The sequence below is a fragment of the Cervus canadensis genome, chromosome X (genome assembly GCF_019320065.1).
Source record: "Cervus canadensis isolate Bull #8, Minnesota chromosome X, ASM1932006v1, whole genome shotgun sequence".
Taxonomy (NCBI): Eukaryota; Metazoa; Chordata; class Mammalia; order Artiodactyla; family Cervidae; genus Cervus; species Cervus canadensis.
The window spans coordinates 20232438-20246926 of record NC_057419.1 but is presented as its reverse complement, the minus strand read 5'-3'; the positions used below and the strand labels follow the sequence as shown (position 1 = coordinate 20246926).

The 14489-nt window shown below is 40.5% G+C and overlaps 1 protein-coding gene across 3 annotated transcripts in view; it reads right to left on the bottom strand.

The window, feature by feature from the left end:
• The window catches only part of REPS2 (RALBP1 associated Eps domain containing 2), a 258187-nt gene that overhangs the window by 186981 nt on the left and 56717 nt on the right, over window positions 1-14489 (bottom strand). For all 3 annotated transcript variants that reach the window (XM_043459392.1, XM_043459393.1, XM_043459394.1), the window contains exon 2: window positions 6065-6188. In XM_043459392.1, coding sequence (XP_043315327.1) covers window positions 6065-6188 — 124 coding nt within the window. The remainder of the gene's footprint in view (window positions 1-6064; window positions 6189-14489) is intronic.

Below are 14489 nucleotides of genomic sequence, written 5' to 3'. Positions count from 1 at the left end.
CAGGAGAAGAAGGGGACAACAGAGGATGAGATGGTTGGATGGCATCACCAACTCAATGAACATAAGTTTAAAGTAAACTCTGGTAGTTGGCGATGGACAGGGATGGCTGGCATGCTGCAGTCCATGGGATCACAGAGAGTCAGACATGACTGAGTGACTGAACTCAACTGAACTGACTATGTTAAAATAGATAACTAATGAAAGCCTACTGTATAGCATAGGGAACTCTCCTCAGTGCTCTGTGGTGACCTAAATGGGAAGGAAATCCAGAAAACTGGATATATGTATGTGTGTTTAGTTGCTCGTCATGTCCAACTCTTTGCAACCCGTGGACTGAAGTCCACCAGGCTTCTCTGTGCATGGGGATTCTCCAGGCACAAATACCGGAGTGGGCTGCCATTCCCTTTCCAGGGGATCTTCCCAAACCAGGGATCAAACCCAGGTCTCCCGCATTGCAGGCGGATTCTTCACCATCTGAGCCACCAGAATATACGTATACATTGACTAATTCACTTCGCTGCACAGCAAAAACTAACACAAAATTATAAAGCAACTATATTCCAATAATTTTTTTTTAATTGCTCCAAGAAGGGGGTTCACAGGTTTCACACTGTCAAAGGGGCCATGGCACAATAAAGTTTCAAAACTCTGCTCTAAACCCTGCTACACCTTCCCTCAGTCCTCACACTTCCTCTTGGCCTGTCTTTGGAAAGCAGGAAGGTTTGCTCCCAGGACAAATGTTCATACATGGTTTCCTCCACAAGAACTCTCTGCCACCCCTGAACTTCACCCCAACACCACCTTCTGCCCTCCTAAGTTAGCTTTCCCAACAGCATTACTCCAGCTCCTACTAGGGTGAGGCTAGAGAAAAGCCTGGGGCTAGCACTTGAGGTACTCCCTCTCAGGGCCCTGGAAAGTCAGAGTCAGCACTTGCAGGGTCCAGGGAGCTAGCACCCCCTACAATTATATGTCCCCTACAGTTATATGCCCTGGGTGCTCTTGCCTCCCTCCAGTTTGGGCCCTAATGTGACCAAATCTGTACTCAAAGCTTAAGCAAAGCTCTTGAAAATACTCCATTTGACTGTCTTTAGAAGTCACTCTGAACCCTGGATCCACAGAACAATCACCTGGGGTACTCTGAAAAACCCTGTGCTAAAGCCACATGGCTGCAGGTAACCCCAGTAGTCCTGTATGGATGTGAGAGTTGGACTGTAAAGAAATCTGATGACTGTAGCTTTGTAGTATAGTCTGAAGTCAGGCGGGTTGATTCTTCCAGTTCCATTCATCTTTCTCAAGATTGCTTTGGCTATTCGAGGTTTTATGTGTTTCCATACAAACTGTGAAATTATTGGTTCTAGTTCTGTGAATACCATTGGTAGCTTGATAGGGATTGCATTGAATCTATAGATTGCTTTGGGTAGTACACTCATTTTCACTATATTGATTCTTCCAAATCCCAAACATGGTATATTTCTCCATCTATTTGTGTCATCTTTGATTTCTTTCATCAGTGTTTTATAGTTTTCTATATATTAGGTCTTTTGTTTCTTTAGGTAAATTTATAACTATTTTATTCTTTTTGTTGCAATGGTGAATGGGATTGTTTCTTTCTCTTTCTGTTTTTTCATTGTTAGTGTATAGGAATGCAAGGGATTTCTGTGTGTTAATTTTTTATCCTGCAACTTTACTATATTCATTGATAAGCTCTAGTAATTTTCTAGTGGTATCTTAAGGGTTCTCTGTGTAGAAGATCATGTCATCTACAGTGAGAGTTTTACTTCTTTTTTTTCCAATCTGGATTCCTTTTATTTCTTTTCCTTCTCTGACTGCTGTGGCTAGGACTTCCAAAACTATGTTGAATAGTAGTGGTGAGAGTAGGCACCCTTGTCTTATCCCTGATTTTAGTGGAAATACTTTCTATTTTTTGCTATTGAGGATAATGCTTGCTGTGGGTTTGTTGGATATGGCTTTTATTATGCTGAGGTATGTTCCTTCTATGCCTGCTTTCTGGAGAGTTTTTAATCATAAACGGATGTTGAATTTTGTCAAAGGCTTTCTCTGTATCTACTGAGATAATTGTATGGTTTTTATCTTTCAATTTGTTAATATGGTGCATCACATTGATTGATTTGTGAATACTGAAGAATCCTTCCATCCCTGGAATAAAGCCCACTTCGTCATGATGTATGATCCTTTTAATATGTTGTTGGATTATGTTTGCTAGAATTTTGTTGAGGATTTTTGCATCTATGTTCATCAGTGATATTGGCCTGTAGTTTTCTTTTTTTGTGGCATCTTTATCTGGTTTTGGTATCAGGGTGATGGTAGTCACATAGAATGAGATTGGGAGTTTGCCTTCCTCTGCAATTTTCTAGAAGAGTTTGAATAGGATAGGTGTTAGCTCTTCTCTAAATTTTTGGTAAAATTCACCCATATTGGCAGGACTTCTGATGGATTATATTGTGAGGGAGGGAAAGGAGGAAATCAAGAACGTCTTCTAAGTTCCTGGCTTAAGCAACTGCATAAGGTAGGGGTATTTAGCAAAATGGGAAAGCCTAGGGGTTAAAGGTTAACACACACATACACACAGGCACATGTCACTCATGAAGTAAGGTTATGACTCTTTTAAAAGAAGGACTGAAAGGACTCACAACTCCCTGTGTGATAGGTCTTTCAGATTAGGCTCTCAGAGAGCATTCTCTTTCACCTTCAAGGTTTGTGTCATCAAACATTAAGCTAATGGATTTCAAGCAAAAAATTGGAAAACGCCTATATGCAGGTCAGGAAGCAACAGTTAGAACTGGACATGGAACAACAGACTGGTTCCAAATAGGAAAAGGAGTACATCAAGGCTGTATATTGTCATCCTGTTTATTTAACTTATATGCAGAGTATATCATGAGAAACGCTGGGCTGGAAGAAGCACAAACTGGAATTAAGATTGCCGGGAGAAATACCAATAAACTCAGATATGCAGATTTTACCACCCTTATGGCAGAAAGTGAAGAGGAACTAAAAAGCCTCTTGATGAAAGTAAAAGAGGAGAGTGAAAAAGTTGGCTTAAAGCTTAACATTCAGAAAGCTAAGATCATGGCATCTGGTCCCATCACCTCATGGGAAATAGATGGGGAAACAGTGAAAGCAGTGTCAGACTTTATCTTTTTGGGATCCAAAATCACTGCAGATAGTGACTGCAGCCATGAAATTAAAAGACGCTTACTCCTTGGAAGGAAAGTTATGACCAACCCAGACAGCATATTAAAAAGCAGAGACATTACTTTGCCAACAAAGGTCCGTCTGGTCAAGGCTATGGTTTTTCCAGTGGTCATGTATGGATATGAGAGTTGGACTGTGAAGAAAGCTGAGGGCTGAAAAATTGATGCTTCTGAACTGTGGTGTTGGAGAAGACTCTTGAGAGTCCCTTGGACTGTAAGGAGATCCAACCAGTCCATCCTAAAGGAGATAAGTCCTGGGTGTTCATTGGAACGACTGATGCTAAGCTGAAACTCCAATACTTTGGCCACCTCATGCGAAGAGTTGACTCATTGGAAAAGACCCTGATGCTGGGAGGGATTGGGGGCAGGAGGAGAAGGGGATGACAGAGGATGAGATGGCTGGATGGCATCACCGACTAGATGGGCATGAGTTTGAGTAAACTCCGGGAGTTGGTGATGGACAGGGAGGCCTGGCGTGCTGCGATTCATGGGGTCGCAAAGAGCTGGACACAACTGAGCGACTGAGCTGAACTGAAGTGGCAGTTCAAAGTTTGGCCCAGTCTTGCACTCATTCTTACTCAACATATGCTGACTGCAAGTAACTTATTTAAAAAACATTTAAATGAAGGAAGAAAATTCAGAATTAACTCTGAGTAATACTTAAACCCTCAGTGGTAAAAGGCAGCATCAGGATTTATAAAATGGAGAAAGCCTCATGTTTGGAAAAAGGGCTAATTCCTTATACAAGTGGTAACTTAGACAATCCACCCCTTTTACCCCCTCCCCCATCCCCAGGAAACTAAGCTATAGATCTGAGCACAGATCAGGTAAAAGACTTCAGTCTAACCAAATATAAGCAACAAAGGTGTCAGAAGTTTATTCTTTTATACAACAAAGAAGCTCTTAACTCTTCCAGAAGATGAAGTTGGGAGATACTACAATAAAGATTAATGATCATTTACAATGGAATGGAAACTTTCAGTGCCTACCACAAATCAAAACTCAGTGAGCCATAACTTTGAACAAATCACAGCAAACACTGACCAACAGACACCAAACCAGCCACTGAAATTACACTCCATCAAGAAACCTATTTCAAGGAACCAAATTATATAATACCGAGGGATGCTTTGTGGGGGTCAGTTGCTTTTTTTTGTTGTTGTTGTTCCTATTCAGGAAACAGATTAGAATCAGGACCTTATTAAACAGAAGAATTCAACCAGAAGAGGCTACTTTGCATAACAATAAAAAGCCCAGAAATGGAAAGTGAGATCCTGGTTGGAGCTGGTTAGAACCTAACATCCTTAGGGAAGTTGCTCAACTACCCTAAACTTCCGTTTTCACATCTGTAAAATGGGGATAACAACAGCAGGATAGAGACTTTCAGAGTTCACCCACATCCAGTCTCCTCTCCTTGCAGGCACATGAGGGAACTACATCTCCCGAAGCCCACTCTGCATGTCAGTAGATCCATGTGCCAAGTTCTGGCCAATGCACTAAGAGCAGCAATAACCTGAGTCACATACAGACCAAAGCATTTGGTTGAGGATAGGCTGAGAAACTATTTCTCTGTTGTGGCAATTACAGGAACAGGTGCTGTGTTGGAGGTGCCACAGGATAAAGCTGCCAGGATCACAGAGCCAACACATGGAGGGCAGCTGCCCTGGAGGGTCACCCTGACCCACTGCAAAGCAGTAAGCAAGCCTTTGTTCCATTAAGGCACTGACATTTCAGTGGTACTTGTTATCACAGCTTATTCTAGGCAATGCAAATTGACACAATTATCTAGTTTAGGTAAATGTCATGAGGACTAAATGATACAGTGTCTGGCACACACTAAGCCTTTAATAAAGATTAGCAGGATGATTGCAGCTTCCTGATGGTTAGTGTAAAAAAGCTTCGTTTTCTATAGTCAATCTATCAGAATCTTCTCTGCTGTTTGGAGCTACAAGGTTACCATGGACTAACCATAAATCCTGAGCTCACATAAAGATCCACCAGGGACTTCACAGAACAGACAGGAACAGTTGGGTGATTTTTATCTCAAAATGAGGAAAAAGGCAAAGTTCCTGCATAGCTGTGTAGACACAGGAAAGTAATTCATATCAGAGTGAACTAACAAAAGACCTCAGCACATCCACTGAATAATCACCTTCTTTAAACAGCTTGGTAAAACCAGTACTGAAGCAGTGCAAATGATGCTAAGAGTTTGGAGCTTTGTTTTTGGTTTATGTCATGCAAAGTGCTCAAGTATGTGGTGGGTTTGGGGCAGGAATAGCAAGATAAGAAAATGATAAATCAAAACTCTGAGAAGATAAATTCATTACAAAAAGTATTTAGTAGCCCCCAAGTACTTAATAGGGCTTTGGGAATTGAGAGATTTAAAGATAATCATACTTGACATGCCTGGCAAGAACAGGAGAGAGAGAGAAGGGGCAGCTCTACTCAAACTCTACCTGTTACTCAGTTCCTTGTCCCTAATAGAACCTTAAACAACATAGATTCCTCAAGAGGAAAATTAAACTGAGTCTTACTATTTTGCCACAGGTTCTAGAACCCTTGTCCCAATCTTTCTCAGCTAAAGAACAAAATCTATTTTTAACAGCAAGTAAGATAAAAGAAACTAACCTCAGGTCACTTTCTGAATTTTTTCTCATTAAAAAAAAAAACTAATACACCTGGTAAGTTCTATTTTATAGAAGAGTTGGAAGAAGAAAAAAAAATTCCACAAATGCTTACAGAACAGGCCTTAAACCCAGGTCTCATTTTTATGACAAAAATGGTTCTCATTAAAAAAAACAAAAAAAACCTGTCATGGATAACAGAATGTATAAATGGAAGATACTTACCACATTTAATACTCTCTATCCGCACAGGGAGGCCAGACTGTGCTGCAGCAATTAATTTCAGGGCAACATAAAACTGTGTCGGACCAAAATAACCAACCCGCTTGGCACCACACAATTCTGTGATCTGAAAACAGACGAGAAGAGATGCTGAAAATTCCATTTCATAATGGAAAAATGAGACAAGATAGATTATGAAATCTCAAGGATTTCATGGGGTAAATAATCAAAAAGTCCCTGGAGAGCCTATGTGTACACGCTGGTGGGATTCTTTATCCTCTAGTTTGCAGGGAGGTTTTCAATTTGGGTAATTCAATTCTACCCACGCATGATGTTTCAGAACTGGGTGATTATTCCTCCTCTTTCAAAGATAAAAATAAAGGTGACAAAGGATGGCTGTTAATCTTCTTACAAAAGAGTGACTTTTTCAGGGGGTGGACTGTAATGTACAAAGTCTAGAAAGTCAAGAAGGTGAAAAGAGAACAGTTTAGTCATCACCATTATTTGTGGATTATCCCAGTTGATTGAAATTAAACGTGAGTTCATTATTTTTTTAAAGTTCTCAAGCAAAATGATTTCCTAAGCATCAAAATTACATCTTGAGTGTGCACTTCAAGGAAACAAAAAAGTACTATGTATACAAATATTATTATCAAAATATTGCAATCTTTATTACTTGTAGACTTTAAACTAACAGGATATGTCCTACTGGTAGTTTAAAATAACAAATTAAATATACAATGACTTCTTTAAAGTTATTTCTAAGTAACAGGTACTCAAAAGTTCAAATAATACTAAGTGGGGGTGAAGAACTAAGAAGCACCCTCACTTCCTATGTCCCAGAGGAAAATATTACATATTTCTTCTAGAAATGTTCTCTGCATATATGTAGTACATACCTGTGTTTTTCCTGTTGTTTATTCAAACTTTATAAAAAATAGACTATCACATACTATTTTGGGACTTGTTTTTCATTTAGCATTATCCCTTGACTATTCTTCTCTATTAGCACAATTAAAATTACCACGTTGCTTTAACAACTGCATAATATTCTGCTATAAAGATATACTGTGCATTTTTTATTATTATTATTAGTTGGTTCCTTATGGATGGAATTTTAGATTTCCAATAATTACTTTTAGATTTAGATTTCCAATAATTATTGGAAAAATAATTATTCCAGTAATTTCCAAAATATCATAAATGCTTTCAGAACAAACTATAAGCAGCCACTATATCTTAAGAAAATTACAATAAAAATTCAACTAGGATGTAAGCAAAAATAGCAGCATAAGGGTCACCAAAAACACTCTCCTCCATCAGAACAATGAGAAACTAAATAAAATGGACAGAACTCTGGAAATTGACCAAAAGTTTGCAGCAATCAGTGCAGGGTGGGGGTGGGGGGCATGCAGTGGTGTTATTCAAGAAAAACAGCCTAATCTCAGGAAGAATGGTGAGTTTTGTGGCATTTTAACTGGCCTTACTTCCATTCTCTTTCCTATTCTGGGTATTTTCACTGACTGGAAGCCACTGAAAGGACAGAGCTGGGCTTCTTAGTTGTGAAGACTATGTTTGTCATCAAACTGGGTTATCTTGTGGCCATTATTTCTTCAAATATTTTTCTGTCCCTCTCTCTTTCTCCCTCTGGTACTTCCAGTAGTCTACTGCTCCTAGTCCTAGACTAGGAGCTACAGTTAGGGGGCTAAGTCCTATCTTCTCAGCTATACTCACCAAGAAGAGCGCTCCATTGCATGGAACTGATGGGGGTGGGGAGAGGATGAGGTCATGGCCCAAAGGCTGCTGGCTCACTGTTCTTACTAAGATTTAGTAGATTTTCTTGAATAAATGTTTCTACATTTGCTGTATGTCTTCAGGCCAATTTCCAGAGACTTTAAATGACTGTCCTTTATAATTTTTACAGTTAGGAGGTTATTTTACTGGGAAGAAGATCTGCTGAGTTTTTCACACTGTCATTCCAAAACTCTCAACCCTCCCAGATTCACTCTTGAGTGGAGAAGCAATAGAACATTATGGTATAAAGAACAGTTCTTGGAGTAAATGACTTAGGTGTGAATCCCTGCCTTAGCACCAATCAACTGCCTGTATAACCAAAGGCAAGTTACTTACCTTTTGTGCCTCAGTCTCCCCTTAAGTGTAAACAGGTACTTACCTCATGTAAGTGAACGTAGCAGTGCCAACAATAGTGCCCATTCAATAAACATGTGGTCGTCTAATTTTTTGGTCCACTTGTTTATTTTGTTGCCATTCTAGCTGCATATTAGAATAACCTAAATAAATTTTGAAAATATAAAGAGACCTAGTCTCTACTTACAAAGATTCTGCTTTAATTAATCAGTGGTGCGGCCCAGGCATGGGTATTTTTGCAACACTCTCAAGGTAATTCTAAAGTGCAGCCAAAGCCGAGAATCACTGCTCTTTGGTAATCTCATTCTTTCCCAGGCTTCAATGACCATACATAAATGTTAATGATCACCAAACCACTCTCTCCAAACCTAACAACTCGGATACTTCATGCAGTTTTCCAAAACCCTACTGGACATCTCTACGTGGATACCCTAAGCCATCTCAGACATGATATAAATAAGCCCTACTCATTTGCCCCTCCTCACATATCCTTGAACCCGCTGATCTTCCAGCAACCCTCATCCCAACTGTTGGCATCAACCATACCATACCTCGAATCGGAAACTTATTTTCAATGCTAATCACAGCCAGTTGATTCTATCACAGAACCATCTACCAAATCAAGCCTATCTTCTCATTTGCAACACCTTAATCCCTTCCTAGTATCTCACTTGGCCATCATGACAGATTTTATTTTTTAGTAAAATTCACACAAATTAGCATAAAGCAGGGACAGGTTTCTTCTTTTTAACTTTTTTTCTTCTTTTTTAACTTTATTCCAATAGTTGGTGCTCTTCTCTCAACAAAAAGGTCAGGCACTAGGATCCCACAGGCCGAGTGGTGCAGCCACAAAATACTTATAAAAAGTAAAAAAAATAAATCACAACATCACAATAAGCCATCTATGTGCATGTGACTAACTCTCTACTAGGCTAAGCTCTATGAAACAGGGAGACGTGTCTTGCTCATTAGTTTCTTTGCCCACCACATTCTTTATGCTTAATAAACAGTGGTTGAACAGTTTGCTTGAACCAGTCTCCCCTCAGCAGATTTTCCAATTCCAGTTAATCCTCCATAGTGCCTACATATCTGCCTTTTAAAAGCTGACAATACTGTTCTCAGGCTGAAAGGTATCTCAGCCTAGATCCTCACCACCCTCAGGACAAAATTCAATCTTCATAGCATAGCATTAAAGTTCCTTCACAACCTGGCCCTGAGCAGCTTCTCTAGTTTCACCTCTTGACACACACACACATGGTCACAATTCTATAGCTACATTCATCTTCTCTTGCTTTCCCAAAAACATCTTGCCCTTCTACATTTCTGTGCCTAGTGCACACGGTGCACAAAATGGGACACTAAATAGCCTTGAAGTCAAGGTTAGTCAGGCTGAAATCTAGTTTCCTCAAATATAAAATAGATATTGTCACTCCCGTAAGAGTATGAGGGAAAAAATTAAATAATGTACTAAATGAACCTGATATAATGCTTCATTGTTGTTTAGTTGCTAGGTCATGTCCGACTCTCTTGGGACCCCATAGACTGCAGCCCACCAGGCTCCTCAATCCATGGGATTTCCCAGGCAAGAATACTGGAGTGGGTTGCCATTTGCTTCTCCAGGGGATCTTCCCAAACCAAGGATCAAACCCACCTCTCTGGCATGGCAGGTGAATTCTTTACCACTGAGCCACAGGGGAAGCCCAATATAATGCTTAGCAGTGTTTAATAATTGCTGAGTTCCATCTTATTCACCTGGACCTGGAACATTCTCCCTCCCTACTAGATTAAACTCAAATGTTACAGGCTCTATAGCTTCTTCCCAAGTCCCCAGGTATAGTCTATTTTCCCAGTGTACACTCCGATTAGTCAAATATCTATAAATGTTTATTACATGATATATTCTTATCTTGGATATGTTCCAAAACAAAAGGGGGAAAAGGAGTTAAGTGAAGACTATGGGTGAAACAAGCATTATCAAGAGTTGCAAATGACTGAAGTTGGGTGATAGGTTCGTGAAGATTCATTCTCCCACTGGGTATTTTTTTAAGTTTATTTATTTTATTATTTTTGGCTGTGCTTGATCTTCATTGATGCGCATGGGCTTTCTCTAGTTGCAGTGAGTGGGGCTACTCTCTAGTTGTGGTGCATGGGTTTCTTATTGATATGGCTTTTCTTGTTGTGGAACTCAGGCTCTAGGAGTGTGGGCTTCAGTAGCTGAAGCACGTGAGCTCAGTAGTTTTGGCATGTAAGCTCTGCAGTTGTGTGCCACGGGCTTAGTTGCTCTGAGGCATGTAGGATCTTCCCAGACCAGGGATTTAACCTGTGCCCCCTGCATTGGCAGGTGGATTCTTAACCACTGGATCACCAGGGAAGTCCCTCCTACTGCATATTTTGTATACATTTGAAATTCTCCATGTTCAAGCTTTTTAATGTCTATTTCAGCACTTATCACATATTATAATTATCTGTTTATCTCTGCCTCCCATTAAAATTTTTCTCTCCTAGGGCAAGGGGTAACTTCTATCAACCTCCTAGTGCAAGGATAGACACCCAGGATACAGTCCAAAAATTCTCAATCAAGTGAATGAAGCAACGTTCATGAATAAAATGTAATTGAGTTTTACAATACATTCCTTATTGTGAATAAATAAATTACACATCTTCAGATACAAGCTTGCCTATACAGGGAAAAAACCAACATCATCAACAACAGTTGTCTTGTAAAATAATTCCTAATATTAATAAATTATGATCCTTGCTATGGAAACAATTTAACAACCATAGTTCAGTCAGTGTTAATTTATTATCAAGGTAACCTTCAGTTATTCCTACCACATGGAACTAGAAAAGTTCTTAACTAAAGGTAATTGAAATTTATGCTAAAACATTCACTATGGTACTTTCAGACTAACACCCAAATCTCACATTAGTAAACTGCCCCATTTACTTTGGAATCTGTCCTTTGCTGCCATATACCAGTAGAAGCACTACTTTATAGCCATCATAGAAGATACACACATAAGTGAGGTAAGCCCATAGGTCACCTTTCTTGCTCTTTGTCTAAGAGACATGCCAAGAACTTTCTGAAATATTCAGGCTGCAAAGAAGATAAATTACAGGCCTTTGGAACTTACATATGGAACCTCATAAACCTGAGACTTCTCATTCCAAAAAGTAGGTTAATTCTGTACGTTTTTTTCTTTATTGAGGTTCAAAATGTTCTAATATAAATTCTCCACGGAAAATGGGTAGAAATGTTTTAATGTAATCTAAAGAAAAAATGGTGGTACCTTACCCCAGATACTCAATTAGCAGGGGATATTTTATATAACTGCTCCTTCAAACAGTCCAAGTTGCCAAAATTTTCTCAAAATAAAGAAAAAATGGAAAGATTCCACTCCTCTTCTTTAGTCTAAATTCCAAAACTGCAACCCTCTCAGCTGGACCCATCTTAAGTTACACATTGTGGACATTTCTAATGCAGAACAAGAATCTATGGACTCATGTTTGTTTTCTCAGGTGGAAGGCAAGAGATGAAAAAAAAAAAGAAATGGATGAAATCAACTTCCTCACAGCATACATATGCACTCAACTGTTGGAGTGCTGGATATGCATCAGAAAAACTCATCAACCATTTGGGAGGAACCGGGACAAAGTTCTGGAAGAAGATGGAAGGCCACTAAAATAGCTTCCCTCCTACCTAATTCTGAAAGATTAAGTGGATATGCTGAGTAATCAGTCCACACCGGTTTGCCTGAAATAATACTTTCTTTCCAAGCTGAAATGTAATAAGTTTTCAAAACCGTTCAAAGGTTTAAATAAGCTTCTCTCTTTCAAGTATTTTTAAAGACTTCCTTAAGTGAAGTGAAGTCTCCCAGTCGTGTCCGACTCTTTGCTACCCTGTGGACTGTAGCCTACCAGGCTCCTCCATCCATGGGATTCTTCAGGCAAGAATACTGGAGTGGGTTACCATTTCCTTCTCCAAGGGATCTTCCCAACCCAGGGATCGAACCTGGGTCTTCCGCATTGGAGGCAGATGCTTTAACCTCTGAGCCACCTTCCTTAGACAGATTTAAAAATCCAAAGTCCTGGTGGGAGGGGTTGAAAGAGTGCTCCAAGAACACTAGTGGACCCCTATTTTCTATTCTCTCTCCACCACAGCTGGCCAAGTTCAGGGTCTCTGCTCACACATCTACTATTTCAAGTCATGTCCCCAGACTTCTGCAACCTCACACACCATCCTCCACATTCCCCCCATGATATCTTATTGAAACAAGACTACTCCCAACTCAAGCAGGCTTCCGGGGCTCCTCATGCCCTTTCCTATAAAACCCAGAGCACAGTTTTGAAGCCCTCCCATCTGGCCCAAACTACCTTTCCAACAAGCCCATGTCTGTCTCCTCTCCACTCTGCATCCAAAACTTCAGCCACCCCAGATGCCAACAGGTCTCTCAATACAGGACAGCCATGCTGGCCTCTGGACACCTGCCATGTCTCCCACCTGGAAGTTGGATGCCTCCCCACTTCTTTACCCACCAGACTCTTTCTTCAAATCACCTCAAGAACAACCTTATCTTTGAAACCATACTCAATTCCATATGACAGGTTTTCTGCATTCTCATTGTCCTCACTACTTTTCTATCATATCACTAGCCTTGTAACACAGCAAAATCAGTATTCTGGTCATTGTCTCCACTGTACTGCATCTCTTTCCCATACCCCACAAGTGCCCAGTACAAGGTAAAAAGTATATCTTTTATCACAGGTATCCCCCAGGACTCATACCTTAGGGTTCTTACTACATATTCAGCTGCTCAACAAATGTTTGTTGAATTAATTAGTTTTCATAGCACATAGTAGCAGAATGCTCTTCTTTCTCTCATCTTGTAATTACTTTTACAAGTGGCTGCTAAATGAGCTTTAGTCATCTCACACTATAGGGCCTGAAGAGCTCCTGCAGGAATATAACAGCATATTAGCTGCTCTGTCCCCTTCCTGCACAGCTAGAACGGACTGGTCAGGATCAGAGCATAAGTGGCCTGCACTGCACTCTGCCCTGGTCCTTGGCCTCTACCCCTTGTCCTCAATCTCACAGCCAAGAACACCTCAGCGGTGCTCCAGCCACTCAGAGCCCTCAAGATGCACTGTCAACTTCTACCTCCAGCCTCCTCTGCTTAGCATACCTCCAGAAGATGACAGCCCACACACTAGCACCCTCAAAAACAGACATAAAGAGAATTTAAAGCACAAGCTTGTAAGTTGTACCTCAGCCTCTCAGGAAATAGCTGAAGAGTCAGGTTCACTATCCTGAATTTTTCTTTCCTACTCACGTATATGTTCTAAATATCAAAAGAGACTTTCAATCCAGAGGGACCTGGGTGAGCCACCCAAGAAAATATGAATCCCCACGTCTGATCACCCAACATGAGGTACCACAGCACATGCCTAAGCCAAACCCTCACCCCATTAAAGAGAGGACAGACATTCAGTGCTCAGGTGTGACTTCAGACATGGAAGCCTACTAATACCTAAAAGTACTTATTAAAGTGTCCTGGGTACCGTCCCACTGAAAATGCTGCACTCAATGCCAAGTCACGAAGTGAGCTGCGCTGAACAAAACAACTTACTCTTTCCTCTCTCTTATCCTCCCCCAACTTACTCTTCCTCCCTTCCTCCTTTTCCTCCCTCTCAGACCTCTAAATAGTTTATTGCATGCTTAGTCACTAAGTCATGTCCAACTCTTTGAGATCCCAGAAACTGTAGCCCGCCAGGCTCCTCTGTCCATGGGATTTTCCAGGCAAGAAAACTGGAGTGGGTTGCCATTTCCTCCTCCAGGGGATCTTCCCAACCCAGGGGTTGAACCCATGTCTCCTGTGTCTCCTGCGTTGGCAGGCAGATTCTTTACCACTGAGCCACCTCCCAAAACAGGACTATATCCTATACCATCACTACATCTGAGGAAGTCAACCATATAATCACACAACATATGGTCCATACTCTCATGTTCTCAACTGTCTTAAAAATGGTCCACAGAACTGAATTTACTTTCACCCATCCAGGACTTAATGTTCATGCATTACATTTTTATCTTGTTTCCATGGTCTTTCCCTAATCTAGAACAATCTCACCTCTGTTCTTCATGACACTGAATCCTTTCAAGAGCTCAGGCCAGTTGTCCTGCACAATGTCCCACATTTTGAGTTTCTGTCTCCTTGGGATAACATTCAAGTCAAACATTTCTGGCAAGGACACCACACGGTGATGTCATGGTATAGTAAGA